Here is a 15,838-nt window from a genome sequence, read left to right as displayed (position 1 = left end):
ATCTCAAACTTTATAAGGGAATTTTTTAACTGTCATGCAGAAATTTTACATTCCACAGATATGAAATTTTATTTAAAGATGTTTAGGGAGGGACCCAGGTTTGATTCCACCCTCGGGCGATTGTCTGTGTGGCATTTGCACATTCTCCCCGCGTCTGCATGGGTTTCTGCCAGGTGCTCTGGTTTCCTCCCACAATCTGAAGATATGCAAGTTAGGTGGATTGGCCACGCCCAAAATCCCCATAGTGTTCAGGGATGTCAGAGTTAGCCTTTCGGACCCGAAAGGCTAACTCTGATTTTTTTCTTCACAGCTTTTCCAACAACTTCTGTTTTTGTTCCTGATTTGCAGCATCTGCAGTTCTTTCGATTTTTATTGTGTTCAGAGATGTGTAGGTTAGAAAATGCAGGGTTATAGGGATAGGTCTGGGTAGGATGCCCTTTGGAATGTCTTTGTGGATTGGTTGGGCCAAATGGCCTGTTTCCACACTGTAGGGATTCTATTCATTAATTCTGAAATTTTAATATCATTAAAACAGTAAAGCTTCATTCAGCAAGGTTAAACTTTTTATTAAAACATAGAAGATTCTTAGAAGACTGGATAGGGTAGATGCAGAAAGGTCATTTCCCTTGTGGAAGACACTAGGACCATAGGGCATTATCTCAGATTTAAGGCTGAGATGAGGAGGAGTTCCTTCTCTAAGCATTGTGAATCTGGAATCCTTTACCACAGAGGCTATTTGAGACTGAGTTATTAAGTGTGTTCAAGGCTAAGATAGACACTTTTCTTTAATTTATACAGGCAAAAGACAGGAAAGTGGAATTGAAGATTATTAGATCAGATGTGATCTCATTGAATAGTGGAGCAGACTCAATGGGCTGAATGGCTTACTTCTGCTCCAATATAGAGTCATACAGCACGGTGTCTGGAGTCTATGATATCCACTACATCCCATAAAATCCAAGCATTGCATATAGTATCTCAATCAATCCTTCCACTGCCTGCAATTCATCCAGTGTTTAATGAGCATAAATTTCCTGCATTTAAATTTTAGCAAGATCAAAGCTACTGTCTATGGGTCCTCTCCATATCTGTCTCATTAATAGTGATTTTATCCCTCTTCCTGGACACTGTGAGGCAAGTAGTAATTTTGACTGAAGTGTATAAAATCATGAATGGTCTTTGACAAGGTTGATGTGGAAAGGATATTTCGTATTGTGGGTCAGTACAAGATTAGGAGTACTGTTTTAAAATTAGGAGTAGACCTTTCAGGATAAAGATGAGATTTATTTGTTTCCTGGCGGTTGTGTGACTTCGGAACTCCGCTTCAGAAGGCAGTGGAGCCAGGGTCATTAAATGTTTTTAAGGCAGATCTTGATAGATTCTTGTTAGACAACAGAATTGAGGATTCTTGCGTGTAGCTGAGAATGTGGATTTTGAAATACTAACCAATTAACCATGATCTTATTGAATGGCAGATTAGGCTTGCAGGCCTGAGTGGTCTATGGCTAGAGATAGAAAACAAGTGTTATCAACTGGTACTAAACCATTTACACAGTAATGATTCACTGAAACAAGTGATTTGTTTAATACGAGCAGCATGTTTTGTGGATTATATTAACACTTTCGAAAACATACTTATATTATACAGTGTTGTTAAAATATTAACTGGCTGTTTAACTAAATTTTAAAAAAACAAAAATTAAAATGTTACAAAGTAAAATAGTCTAGATTTTCCTTCATTGCTAATTTTGGCAGCAAGTGGCATAAGTTAGAACATTACATCTAATCCTCCAGTGGCAAAGGAACCCCAAATGTTCCAGAAAATTGATTTTAAAATACCACAGCGAGAAATATGATAAATCAGACAGTGCACCCAATGCCCAGTAAAGGGTTTTCATCACAGTAGAAAATTATTAAGTCATTGTTAATAGATCCAATATACCGATCTTTTCCTTGTTGGTATGTTTATTCACAGGATGCAGCGTTACCGGTTTCCCCCTCCTAACTACGAAACAAGTGTCCCACCTGACGCAGTTTACACTTATTTTGAGAAACCAGTGAAATCAAATTAACTTCAAAACCTGACTCCCTAGGTACATTTTTTTTACAATCACCCTAACCAGGCATGTTCTGACACACCTCCAGAACTTGAAACACAAACCTTGCAGTCTAGAGATAGGGACAGTGCCACTGTGCCACAAAACCCATCAGATTTTTTAATCGGCTTGTTTAAACACGTTATGACACACCTCCAGTGCAAGTGGAGCTTGAACCCAGACCCTGTTGCCCAGAGATAGATACCATTGCAAACAAGCACCCCTGCTGACTCAGCCCTTAATCAAACAATATCTACCACTTGTATACCTGTATTTTTAAGATAAAACTAACCTTTAACAGTTTTATCCACATTTCTTCGTATGGACTTAATTAATGAAAAGAATCAGGAATTCTACTGAATTGAATTGAATTGTCCCTGTTGAAGCAAAAACAGAATCTTCAGGTTTTCATTGGAAGTTGAATTTCATGACCACCAAGATTCAGTCTTCACATTTAAATAAATGCTTCTTATTGTAGTCTTCATTGAGCAGTTCACTTTTTATTTATGGCAGAAAAAACATATAAAATACATAATATTGTAGCTTGGATTGTGTATCCTAAGTTTCAATTATACGGTCTTATTTAAGTAACTGATTAGTCATGCATTTATACGAGCTGTAAGAAATGTCAATTAATAAAGCAAGTTAATACAAAATGACCATTGAATATTTTCTAAAATTGATTTTATTTTTAGCTCTGAAGGCAGCTAAATGGTAATTAGTTTATGATTCTTTGATAGCTTTTACTAAGAAAAACACTAAGAAAGGTAATAAGGTACCTTTGGAGCATAGTCATTGCTGCAATGTTACAACAACCTGGATTTATATGGTGTCTTTAATGTGGATAAACATTTCAAAGCAATTCATGGAAGAGTATCCAAACAAAAAGGTTGTTGCTTGGGCTGCAGGCATTTGCAGCATCGTTTAAAAATCAAAGTCTAATTCAATGAATATGTTATAGTCAATATGACTCCAGAGCCAAGCCATCACCTCCCATTATTTGTTGTACTGAGTGATATCCATGAAAAGTGGCTCAAATGCAGCAAAATTGTGATGAATGTTGATTTCAGTGGGACAGTGCAATGATAATGGCTTCCTTAGTGTTCAATAAGGGTCACAGTGGAGTGGCACAAAGGTTCCTGATAAATATGGAGTGACTCAATTGAAGTCATAAGTGATTTACTTCACTGTGCCCTTTTTCTGCTGTAGATGTCACGATGACAAGAAGAGTGCTTGTCCAGAGGAAGGTCTGGGCCAATAGTTTCATGATTGCAGGTCAGACTAAATACAAATAGTTCTGGTGCAAACATGATGGGTCAAGTGGTCTGTTTCCATGCCATAACTTTTCCATCATTTTAAAGTGTGCCATTCCCATTAAAATGAGGCACTTATGCATTCTATGATTGATTCCAGTTACATATCACTGCACACAGACATCTAATTTCTCGGTGAAGGATCTGCTTCTTAAACTGAAGTTTCTGCCCTCACCATCATCCGTTTGTGCAAAAGCTGGATCAAAGACCTTTTCTCCACTTTGTATCTGAAATGGAGCACAGTTAGAATTCTTACATTAAATCATCAACATAGGCATTCTCTGGTTTTCTAGATGAAGCAAGTTGATACCTGTCTAAATTCTCATTTTAGCAAGAATGAAGATCAGACCCTCAGGCAAGCGTGTTAATGACTGGGGCAGTTTGAGCTGGTTTCTGAAAGACTCCCACCATTTCATAATGGAATGAGACCAAAGCATAGAGTAATAGAGTCACACAGCATGGAAACAGACCCTTCGGTCCAACCAATCTACACTGACCATAATCCCAAACTAAACTAGTCCCACCTGCCTGTGCCTGGTCCATTTCCCTCCAACCTTACTATTAATGAACTAACCCAAATGTCTTTTAAACATTGTAACAACCTGCAGCCACTACTTTCTCTGGCAGTTTGTTCCATGCACGAACTACTGTCTATGTAAAAAAGTTAACTCTCATGTCCTTTTTAAATCTTTCTCCTCTCACCTTAAAAATATGCCCCCTGGTTCTGCTAGCTAACTTTTGCCTGTAAGAATATAAAAGAACTCAAAGCAGTTCCTGCTCTACAAAAAGTATAGCCCCTTATTCACATCAGGTAATTGTAGGGACTAGGGTTTCAGTGGATCTCACAGTTTAGAAAGGTAGGGATAATGGAGAGAAAAAATGTCCAGTTGGAAGTAACCCAAATTTTCTGGAAATCAGGGCAGCGTTCTGAAAGCTCAGCTTCCAAAAACCTGAGTTATCCAAGTTTCCTAGGAGTAGCAATCACAGAGATTGCCACTCCACTCCTTTTCTCACAAAAGTAACTGAGAAATTCTGATCCACAGGGTCCCCACAGCAAAACTCCATCTGCGTTTCAGAAACAATTAACTGGACATTTGAAAGTCTGGGCCAATATCTTGAATGGCCTCTTCTACTTCCTGATATTCTTCACATTTGATTTTTACTTGTTAAAGAAACCCCACATGGTTTCCTCACTCAGGTCAAAGTTGAACTTAAACGTGGGACCTAATGATGTCATCCAACCCCAATCTGCATATTTAAAGATAGTTCTGTTGGTTTCAAGTGGCTGCCTTTGCTATCTGCTTGTAAGTGCAAGTTAAAGTTGAAGGTAACAGGATCCATGCATGAGATTGGCTTCCTGGACGAGTGCAGCAATCCAGGTCTTTGGCCTTGCACACTGGAGCCATAGAACTCTCCAGTCCTGGTTCCAGTTTAAATACAGCAACCAGTAGAACTGGTAGTCCAAGTGGCAAACCATAACTCCTGCAAAGAAAGGCAATCCTTTTCATCATAAACTGAAGACAGACTGCTTTATCTTTTGATATGCAAAGTTTTTGAATGTATCTATCATTGCAGTTTCTGGACAGCCTGCAGCCTTCCCACCCACAACAATGCTCATCCCTCTAACTTTGATATTCACATCCCTGATCCTCACAATGCTCACCCTGTGACATAACTCATAGCCTCCTAACTTACCCTTGCCACAAACAATGCTCACATTTGGAATTGGAAGTGAAGTTTGATGAGAGGTGAGGTGATCATTGTCAAAGGGAGCAGAACAGTATGGGTAAGGTATTAGCATTGTTGCGGTTGCCATGGTGAAGTGCTTTGACACTGATTTACTTAGAGTTGCTCTTCTGAGCAGACTTTACATCAGCTATGAAAAGCTTTAAATAAATCCATGTTAAAAGTACAATGTAAGTATAGGACAAAAAGTCCAGATCTGCTTAGATATGACCATCTCTTTCCAATGCCACAGGAAATTGAGCAGTAATCTAAGCAGTATAAAATTGGCATTAGAAGTTTAATCTTCCGCTGAAGGAAAACTTCATCAGGGTAGCAAGGCTCATTAATGACTTAACAGGAGTAGCAAATAAGCAACTTGTCAGAAAATGTAGACCAGCCTCCCTGGACAAATGCAGCTCTTAATTGATTAGTTCATTGTTTCTGACACATACCAAAGTACAGTGAAAAGCTTTGTTTACAAGCAGTACAGGCAGATCATAGTAAGCAAGGATGTACAGATCAAAAAGACTCAGAGGCATACAGGTTACATTGCACAGGGCATGCGCTAGGCGAGATCAATGTTAGCAAGATCAGCATTATTTGAGGCTAGGGACTCCATTCAACTGTTTAATAATGGCTGGGAAGAAGCTGTTCCCGAACCTGCTGGTGCATGCGTTTAAGGTTCCATATCTTCTGCCTGACGGAAGAGGTTGTAGGAGATCATTATCAGGGTGCGATGGTCTGCCAGACAAATACAGTCTCTGAAGAGAAAAGCAGCCTCCTAGAAAAACACAGTTTCCCTGGAGAAATGCAGGCTTCCAAATGAAATGTTGGCTGTTGGAACAAATGCAAACTTCTGGAAAAGATGAAGGATCCCAAGAGAAATGTAAACTGTCTATGCAGACTGTTCTGAAAGGTGCAGCATTGTTACACTGCACTATAGATTCTATCGGAAAGGTAAGAATTCCTTAAAGTTTGCTACTCCTTGGTCAGCCACCCTCCAAAAGTACTCCTGTATTCCTTCTACCAGTTGATGCTGCTCCTCTACCTCTAAATCAAATGGAATTGGTAGAAAGATGTCTTTTTTTTTAAAACGGTATGTTGTCAGGTTCCTGTTTTAAGCAATTTGAACTTGACTTCTTTGCTAATATTCATTTTAAGATGACAAAATCATGTCTTGCAAGCCTTTGCAGAAAAAGCATCCTTCTCTCCATCCCACCTTGTATTGTCCATAGTTAATGGGCAAGTCAGGGGGATAACGATAACATTTCTGATTGGGATTCTAACAATAACATTTGACTCCCTATTTGCATATATTCTCAAGGTTTCTGCCTATTTTCAGTAGGAATCCGCATCATATATAATGCCATCCATCTGAAAATCAGAACAGGTGGGCCTCCAGCATAAAGCAACTGTCCTCAACACTGATCCAGCTCCCTCAGAACCACCTGTCAGAGTGAACAGTAAGCCTGACACTCCTGTTTTTTTTTATCTGTCAGCCAGGGCTCCCTGATTGGACCAGATTAACAGCCCTAATCACAGAACAAATATTCATTGAGGTCCACCTGGCTGACCTTGTTACAATCATTACACTCTGCCCCACCCACAATCCTTAATTATGCCATTTATATTTTTGGAAAAACAGTCTTGTAATGCAACAAAAATCATCCTTGATGGTTATAGAAATGTTTACAGTTGCTGGTGTTTTTCTTCACCAAGTCTAGTTTCATAATTCAGAGAAGGTGTTAACAGTATTGTGTCATTACCTTGGAATAATCACCACTGTTAAATGAGACTAAAGTCTTACCGGTCCTTGATTTCTCCAATAATTATCTGCTCCTCCTCACTTAGTTTCTGAAGAAGTGTTTTTAAGGCAGGAATTTCAAACTTGATATACTGAGCTACCTGGAAGGAGTAATAATAAGAGTATGAGCACAGGCTTTGAAATCATTGACACATTATAATGATTTTGGGAGCTTGTTTCTGAAATTTTACTTACATCAGTGCTGATTTCTTCTGCATCCTTGTCCATTAAAAATATTTTCACAATTTCCCGTGATGGTCCATGAAGCAACCTTTCCCACAATGGAAATGCTGTGACCTTCAGCTTTTTCTTTTCTGTAAAAGGCATTTACAGTTTGAGAAGCAACAAAGATGCTATAAAATTGTTAGATTATGCTCTGACATTGGCATATTTATGATATAAATGATAATTAATTAAGCCCTGAAGAATTTAATGGCAGGTCCTCCATTTTATTTTGTTCCACTTCCAGCATAGCAGACCCAAATTAACAGGCTGACTGACTGCCGAGTGAGAAAACTAGTGATAGGAGGTTGCAATTAAGGACCTCTGGGACAGAACCTAGTAGTTCAATCAGAAAGATGGAGGAAGTGAGTGTTCGAGGCTAAAGGAGGGTGGGAGTGTCGAGAGAGATTGAAATCGGAAATGTGGAAATTGAAAGCTTTGTTGAAGGCCAAGGAAATAATCTTGCTTCTTCTGGTCCATGGATTGCTCTAAAAAGCACTTCACTCATTGAGCCATCAGATACTGCTTTTCTTCGATTACCAGGTTTCCTAAGCAGTGGCATCTGTTAAATTTAAGTCAGATTCCACATTACACAATGGGAAACTGATTTAAAAATGCAAATAATGTGTCCCTCCACTTGCGGGCCAGCTAACACACTTACTGCAAAAATTACAAAGAGCACAGTTGTGCAGAAGTCTGAGGACATGTTTCCTGTTTTATCATTTTTAACCAACACTCTCTAAACTTTCTCTTTTGTCTGCAAACCTGTTTAATTGTTAAGTGAGAAAGTTCCCACTGAACAGAATCAAGTCTGCTGTCACAGTGTTCGCATTCAGGACCTGTGTTAAAACTGCATTAGGGTCCCACTAACACCAGTAGTTTTTTGAGGTTTCCTCTTGCTTTAAATCTCATTGCATCCACCTGCAAAATCCTACAGGTCAATGTGGAGAATATTTGAGATCTGAGTCAATACATAGCCTGTCTACTTTGAACTGCTCATTTGTCCAATTCCTGTTGGAAAGTATTGCCTTTATATAGCACATTGCATACTTATCAGACAGCTCAAAATGTGTTACAGCCAATGAAATTCTTTTTGAGTCTAGTCACTTTTGTAATGTAAGAAACTCAATAGTCAGTTTGCACATAGACAGCTCCCATGAACAGTAAGGTAATAATGACCAGATCATCTATTTTTTGTGATGTTTGCTGAGACAAACATGAGACAAACAGAAGATAACTCCCACTGTTCTTTTTTAGTGCTCTTGATTTAACATCTCATCAGAATGACAAAAGCTCTGGCACTGCAGCAGTCTCTCAGAACTGCACTGGAGAGTAAACCTTGATTTTTGTGCTCAAGTCCTGGAGTGGAACTGAAACTGGAACATTTGAACTATTAACTGAGTCAGACCTGACACTACAGTTAAAATTGATCCCAAAGCCTTAGTTTAATACCTTATCCAGATACTCAAGAATGAGCTGAAGCCTCAGTTCAGTATGTCGCATTGAGTGAGATCAAACCCACCGTTATTTCACTGAGGTACAAGTTCTGCCATCTCAGTACCTTCAGAGCAAAAAAAAATTCTAATCGACCTGTTTGGACACGTTATGATAAATCTCCAGGACAGACGATACTTAAATCAGACCTTCTGGTCTAGAGATAAGGACACTGCTACAAGACCCTGTGCACTTGACAGCAACAAACAAATGTTACATAAATAGTTAAGTAATTGACCCTCTGAATAAAATTCACATGTCTCGGTCAGGAGAATTTTTTTGGGGCAGCCTTTCAGTGATCTGTCACAAAGAAGGGAGGGATTTTTTATTTTGAAGAATATAAACATTAACTCTTGTAACCCATCAGATTAGACTTCTTTTTTCACCTGTTATGGAACAGTCTTGGCTTGCTTACGTGCCTCAGGCCCATTGCTTGAAAATTTGGGTAAGGGGACCTGAGGCCTACATGTATGCTCAAAGAATTCAGTAGGATCACTATTATTTATCAAGGAGGCTAGAAGCCTGTGCATAAAGTATGCACTGTGTCATTAGACCTGTAGGTATAGTGCTAATTAAGCAACCTTCATATGTTACGCCTCCTGCACAGTGCTGTTTGGATCAGGAGCTGAAGCGAAATTGCCAACAAATATTTTTCAAAATTTGACCCCCCCCCCCGCCGGCATTCTCACCTCCCTTGTCTAATCATTCCTGAGCCTTAGCTTTCCATGTCCTTGAACCTTCCTCCCACTGAACCATTGTATAATGCATGGACCAGACCTTCATGAGCGCTGTCGTTTGGCATCATAGCTCCAGTGCTCACAACACATCTCTCTAATCATATCAACTGAGCCCAGGTCAGTAGTGGCCAGAACCAGCAAAGAAATGCCATAGTATCTCCTCCATCTATTGCATTAGTTGGAGGTGGACGTCCAATAAATAATGGACTGTAAGGAAGGTAAACAAAGATGAAACCCAACTAATCAAAATAGAGCTTTTGAATGATTTACCAGAAGAGATTAAGGCACATGTAACACTCGTACTATGGTGTAGTTCCAACCTAAACATAACTAGCGATATAGAGTCACATTGGTCCTAGTATTTCCAGAATCAGAGGGATGGTTATTTATCGAGGCACCAGGACCCTAAAGTCAAATGAACCAAACACAAAAAGGATGTTTGATAGATACCTTACCTTCATTTGCGTGAACAACATACAATGCAAAATCATTTGGATCATTTTCTATCTGTTACGGAATAAAGATGTCAAAACAAAAGACGTTATAATAAATTGTAAATGTTACACTTGAATGTATTTTTTGTCTGTGGTACCTGATATCCTTTGTCACATTTCTGTCACTCTGTGCTAATTTTCTTCTGTTACAAAATTTCAAACACACATTTCCATTAAAAATCTATATAATGATTCTGATTGTGTAATGGGTGTCCACATTTGCTCAAAATGCTGTGTGAACATTTGTTTCAATAAATGCACTAATGACCAAAAGAAGACTTCAAACAAAATATCTGCAATTCACAGTAATATCGTTAAACGTGTCCACTGATTTTTGATGCTTCATTTAGCACTCAACTTAAAGACTTGAAGGTAAAGCTATTCTCAGAACTGATAGTTTTAACTAGACCTGTAACACTGCCAGTTAAAGTTTTGTGCTATATTCATCTTTTTCACAAGTTTTTTTTTAAATTTACTTAAACCTGAAGAATAAATTTTAAAGCTTGTTTGAGATAAAAATTCTTGTGTTTTTATAGGACACAGAGATATCTTGCAATAATTTTAGATCCACAAGCTGAGTGTGGAGGAAGAATATACAGGGTGGGAGAAGGTTAAAAACAGAAACCCAACACACATCCAAAATGCTAACTTCCATTGTTAATGGAGGCAGTTGTGGTTGTGTGACTGACCTGCTCCCCAAAAGATACTGCTTGCTTCAAGCCTAATCTTTTTGGTATTTCAGCCTTGGGAGCTAAGTTATCCAAGAAAACAGAGAAGCTGAAGGGAAGTGTGCACAACTGAGTGCGACCTCAGTTCCTTTCCAGTATAGTTTGTCGTTCATGAGTAACAAGAGTGTTTCCTTCCAAGATACTTGTCAAACATTCTATGATCTGACTCCTTAATTGGTTGTCTTCACTCATTTGTGACAGACCCCCAATCTTTAACCTGATGACTGACTCCCTTTCTAATATCCAATGTTCAGATCCACCACCTATGTTTTGACATCCACCTGTCCTACATACCCCATATCTGAATTTTCTGCTGTCAACCTCCCCAGTCTGACCTCTAATATCCAATTATCTGCACCATGAATTGAAAAATTGTATCCTGCAACCAGTCAATGAGGGACTGTTGTGTTTGCACATTTGAATCCTGCCCCAACCCCATTATCAGACCCTTTCGTGACAAGTGACCGTCCTCGAACACTCCTTCAATCATCGATTACCCTCTCCCCACAATCACTGCAGCCTCTCCCTAAAATTGTACCCTATTCAGACCATTCATCCTTCTTCCTTTGATTCTATCCCATAATGGTAGTGAATCAGCTATACTGTCAGTCTCATTGTTGAGATCTCCCAGCCTCTCCCAATAGCCTGTTCTTTTGTTATGGTTCAGGAGTGAGAGACTATGAGACCTCAATAGGGCACAATTGGCATAAAGCTTCCCAACTGAACAGACTCAGATGATTTTGACCTACTTCTTTGAGGATAGTGGTGGGGGTTTGACAGTGTGACATGTAGTAGACTGCAGTAAGTGATGGAAAATTGAAGGGAGAATTGGAGAAATATTTGTGTGACTGGAAACTTGAGAGAATTGGGCAAGGAACAGAAGTGGGAGAATGAGAATGGGAGACAGTGGGAATATAGATATTGAGGCTTACAGGAGTAAGGAAGTGAAGGTGTTAGCTCTCAGAGCTGCTCAAAGACTGAAAAGCTATTTGGAAAACATACCTTAAACTTTTGTAGCAGTAATGCTATTACCTCCTGGGTTGTCATTGTGCTGTTGATTCTCACATTAGTCACAGAGCCTTTGACTGGTGTGAAAATAGAAGTCTGCAGAATATGGATAGAAGTTATTTTACCTTTTGTGTAATATAAAACAAAATTCCATAGTCTGTTTACACCGCAATTCAGTCCTAATTTAAATAGCCTAAATCTGAAGTTGAAAAAGTTGGATGTATTTGATAGTTGCCTGTTTCCTGCTTTCCTCAAATCCACTCCCATGTAAAATGTCCAAATTATTCCGTCTATTTCATTTTTGTGAAAATGTTGAGAAGCTCTTCAATGAGCACATTTGAAGGCAGGCGGAGAGTTTTCAGTGGTCTGTTGTGAGGGTGAGAGGCAATATGTTTGGTTCAGTGGGTTATATCATTCTGCTCTTTTAATTGGACCAGTGAGGAAGAGTGGGGTGGCCTTGGTGTCATCAACCTAAATAACAACAATATAACAAAATTACTCCTCCTACTTTTAGAGGGACAAAAAGAATAAATACCAAAAACATAATGAAGGATATATAAAATCAGATAAGAACCTATCTGCAGTGTCAGCAATTATACTTCAGTTCCTGAGGCGCCTAAATGTCAAAGGCCTCGAGAGTTCAGGTGCATACTGTGTGAGACATCTCGAGGGCCCCTTGGACATGGAAATAGCTGTACAAAAATGGGTGGCAGCAACTGGGAACTTGCTTTGTCTAATTTAGACTGTGGATAGGAAGAGAGTGAAATATTTTCATGGATGAGTGGGAATGTGGTTTTAATGTTACAATCGGATAAGCCATGATCTCATTTATTGACAGAGCAGGCTCAAAGGGCTGAATGGCCTACTCCTGCTCCTAACGCGTATGTTCGAACGTATGTACCTTGAACACACCTAGGGCAGATCCTTGACGTAATCCTCCAATATGCCCAATCTCCACCACAACATGTAGTCAAAAATCATAAGTGTGAAACTAAAGTACAGCCGGAAATGGGGAACAGTCCCTTCAAATAATGGACCATGAGCCACAACCTCTCACTTCCTGTGTAACTTTGATGCATTTACTCATCTCAGGTGCAAAAGGTACAGAACTGCTGTGTGCAACACATTGGCACAGATCCACAATTCCTTTACCATTCTCAATTTTTTTCCTTTCATGGGAAAGGGTTGAAAAATTGCAGCTCTGTTGCAGCCTGATTTCATTGCTGTCGTCACACCTGGCGTGGAGGCAGATGGGGATGGGTGAAGGGCTGTGAGTGGGTGTGTGACTGACCTGCTCCCTGGAAAACACTGCTTGCTTCAAGTTTAATCTCTCTTTAACATTTTAATCCTGGGAGTTCAGTTTTCCAAGCCTCAGGAAACAGAGCAGCTGAAGGGAGGTTGCACAACTGAATGGAACCTAGGTTCCTTTCCAGCGTTGCTTGTCATTCATGAGTAAGAAGTGTGTTTCCATCAAAGCACCACAGCCTAGGTCAAACCATCTTTGCCGAGGTGTGGTGTCAATAACTGGTACAGTCCCACCACCTACACAGGACACGCTGTGCAAACATGCTTGTATCAGGTTAAATCAGTTTAAGTGTAATTTTAACTATTCAGAAATTAAAACTTAATTTGTTTCTAATAGTGTCAGCTCTAGACTCTGAGCTCAGATTGCCACACCATTTCTGAAGTCAGAATTTGGAACTTGTCTTTTGCCAGCAGTCGCCTCACTTTTCTCATGTTTCCTGTCAAATTTTGCTGTAGGCGATTGCACGATAATTCCTCGGCTTCTAAATTGTTTGTACTTCTACACTGCAGACTAATCAGTTTCACCATTCCAGCAGGTATTGTAAATGCAGCACGAGTTTTAGAAGGCTATGCCACTGTCTCACTTGAGCTGCCTGAAAGAACTTAATGACAGGTAGCTACACTCGAACAGCTGATTGAACAACCAAAAATAGCCACCTACTTAATAAGGTTTAAGTGGCACCTATGTAATTGATGCCAATGGAATGGGAAATAGCTAGATGCGTATAGGCAGCTGTTTGGAATAAACAGGAGCAGTACAAGTCATGGGGACTATTTGTTCATCAAATATTTTTATCTTTTAATCTAGGGTTCCTTGCTCTCTCTGGTGGATATATACAATTAATCCTGTGTGAATTTCACGACTGCCCTTGCCACCACTGATTGACATCATTTTGAAAGTTTACCCAATTCTTCTGATTATAATTTTCAAATAAACACTGCAAGTATATTTTACTTAGTATGACTTACAGCTATAATATTTGAGTCTGTAACATGCTTCATTTAAATTTTATAGAGTCATAGAATCACACAGCATGGAAACAGACCCTTTGGTCCAACTAGTCGAAGCCGACCATGTTCCCAAACCAAACTAGTCCCACTTGCCTGCATTTGGCCCATATCCCTCCAAATCTTTCCTATTCATGTACCTATCCAAATGTCTTTCAAATGTTGTAACTGTATCTGCATCCACCATATCCTCTGGCAGTTCATTCCACATATGAACCATTCTCTGTGTAAAAAAGCTGCCCTCATGCCCTTTATAAATCTTTCTCCTCTTACCTTAAAAATATGCCCCCTAGTTTCGAACTCCCCCCACCCCTAGGGAAAGGACCTTTGCTATTCACCTTATCTATGTCCCTCATGATTTTATAAACCTCTATGAGGTTACCCCTCAACCTCCTACGCTTGAGTGATAAAGTCCCAGCCTATCTGGCCTATCTTTATAACTCAAACTTTTCATTTCCGGCAACATCCTGATAAATCTTAAATAAAAACCAAAAGAACTGTGGATGCTGTAATTCAGAAACAAAAGCATAAATTGCTGGAAAAGATCAGCAGGTCTGGCAGTGTCTGTGAAGAAAAATCAGAGTTAACGTTTTGGGTCCAGTGACCCTTCCTCAGAACTGATGGTAGCTGGGAAAATGTTGGTTTATGTGCAGAAGATAGAGTGGGGAGAGGGGGTAAAAAGTAAATGATAGGTGGGGATAGAGCCCAAAGAGAGAGAAAAACTGTTGGACAGACAAAGGAGTTGATAACAATCTGCCTAGCAGGGTGAATAGCTGTTAATGGAGACTGTTAGCGGCTAACAATAGCTAGTGTGTAATGACAGGCTATGTGATAACAAGGCCTGGTGTGTGGGGTAGGGGGATAGGACATGGGAGAGTTCAGGCCCGAAAATTATTGAACTCGATATTGAGTCCAAAGGGCTGCAGGGTCCCCAAGCAGAAAATGAGGTGTTGCTTTTCCAGCTTGCGCTGAGCTTTGCTGGAACACTGTAGCATGCCTAAGACAGAGATGTTGATAAATCTTTTCTGAACCCTCTCCAATTTAGTATTATGCTTCCTATAGCAGGGTGACCAGAACTGTACACAATACTCCGGAAGAGGCCTCACCAACGTCCTGCACAACTTTAAAAAATAACATCCCAACTCCTATATTCAAAGACTGAGCCATGAAGGCAAGTGTGCTAAACGCCTTCTTAATCACTCTGTTTACATGTGATATAAATTTCAATGAATTATTCACCTGAACCCCTGGGTCTCTCTGTTCTACAACACTGCCAAGGCCCTGCTCTTAATTGTAAAGTCCTGACCTTGTTTGTTTTATTAAAATGCAATACGTTGCATTTATCCAAATTAAACTCTATCTGCCACTCCTCAGCCCATTGACCCAATTGATCAAGATCTCTTTATCATCTTAGATAACCTTCTTCACTGTACACTATGCTACCAATTTTGGTGTCATCTACAAACTTAATAACCATGTCTTCTAAATTCTCATTCAAATCATTTATATAAATGACAAACAAAAATGGACATGGTACCGATTCCTGTGGAACACCTGGTCACAGGCTCCAGTCCGAAAAACAACCCTCCCCCACCACCTGTCTCCTACCATCAAGGCAATTTTGTTTCCAATTGGCAAACTCTCCCTGACTCCCATGTGATCTAATTTTATGAATTAATCTACCATGCAGAACCATGTCAAGGGCTTGATGAACAAAGTCCTATCTCAATTTGTGTTGTAAACTGCACCACCCAAATATACAGTGTCATTTGATCAGTGTTAAGTTACAGTATAAAATGCACTTCAATCATTAAGAGTAGAATTAACACATTCCAGCCTCCACCATTCAATGATCAGAAGTGATGTTAGCATTTAATATTTGCTCCCACGAAATATCAGTTTGT

General features: G+C 39.6%; 1 protein-coding gene across 3 annotated transcripts in view; it reads right to left on the bottom strand.

The window, feature by feature from the left end:
- Window positions 1-2,580: 2,580 nt before the first annotated feature.
- Window positions 2,581-15,838, bottom strand: part of rassf6 (Ras association domain family member 6) — a 47,332-nt gene continuing 34,074 nt past the window's right edge. The window contains exons 7-12 of one of the 3 annotated variants that reach the window (XM_048593243.1): window positions 11,616-11,717; window positions 9,847-9,898; window positions 7,134-7,252; window positions 6,942-7,039; window positions 5,795-5,968; window positions 2,581-3,636 (exon numbers count right to left, since the gene is read on the bottom strand). In XM_048593243.1, the coding sequence (XP_048449200.1) occupies window positions 3,561-3,636; window positions 5,795-5,968; window positions 6,942-7,039; window positions 7,134-7,252; window positions 9,847-9,898; window positions 11,616-11,717 (621 nt within the window). In that variant the 3' untranslated portion in view covers window positions 2,581-3,560. The remainder of the gene's footprint in view (window positions 3,637-5,794; window positions 5,969-6,941; window positions 7,040-7,133; window positions 7,253-9,846; window positions 9,899-11,615; window positions 11,718-15,838) is intronic. The other 2 variants (XM_048593252.1, XM_048593257.1) reach the window with 2 other exon arrangements.

The sequence above is a fragment of the Rhincodon typus genome, chromosome 3, assembly GCF_021869965.1.
Source record: "Rhincodon typus isolate 14 chromosome 3, sRhiTyp1.1, whole genome shotgun sequence".
Taxonomy (NCBI): Eukaryota; Metazoa; Chordata; class Chondrichthyes; order Orectolobiformes; family Rhincodontidae; genus Rhincodon; species Rhincodon typus.
Note: the sequence above shows the minus strand (reverse complement) of the source record. Positions and strands in the feature narration are given on the sequence as shown.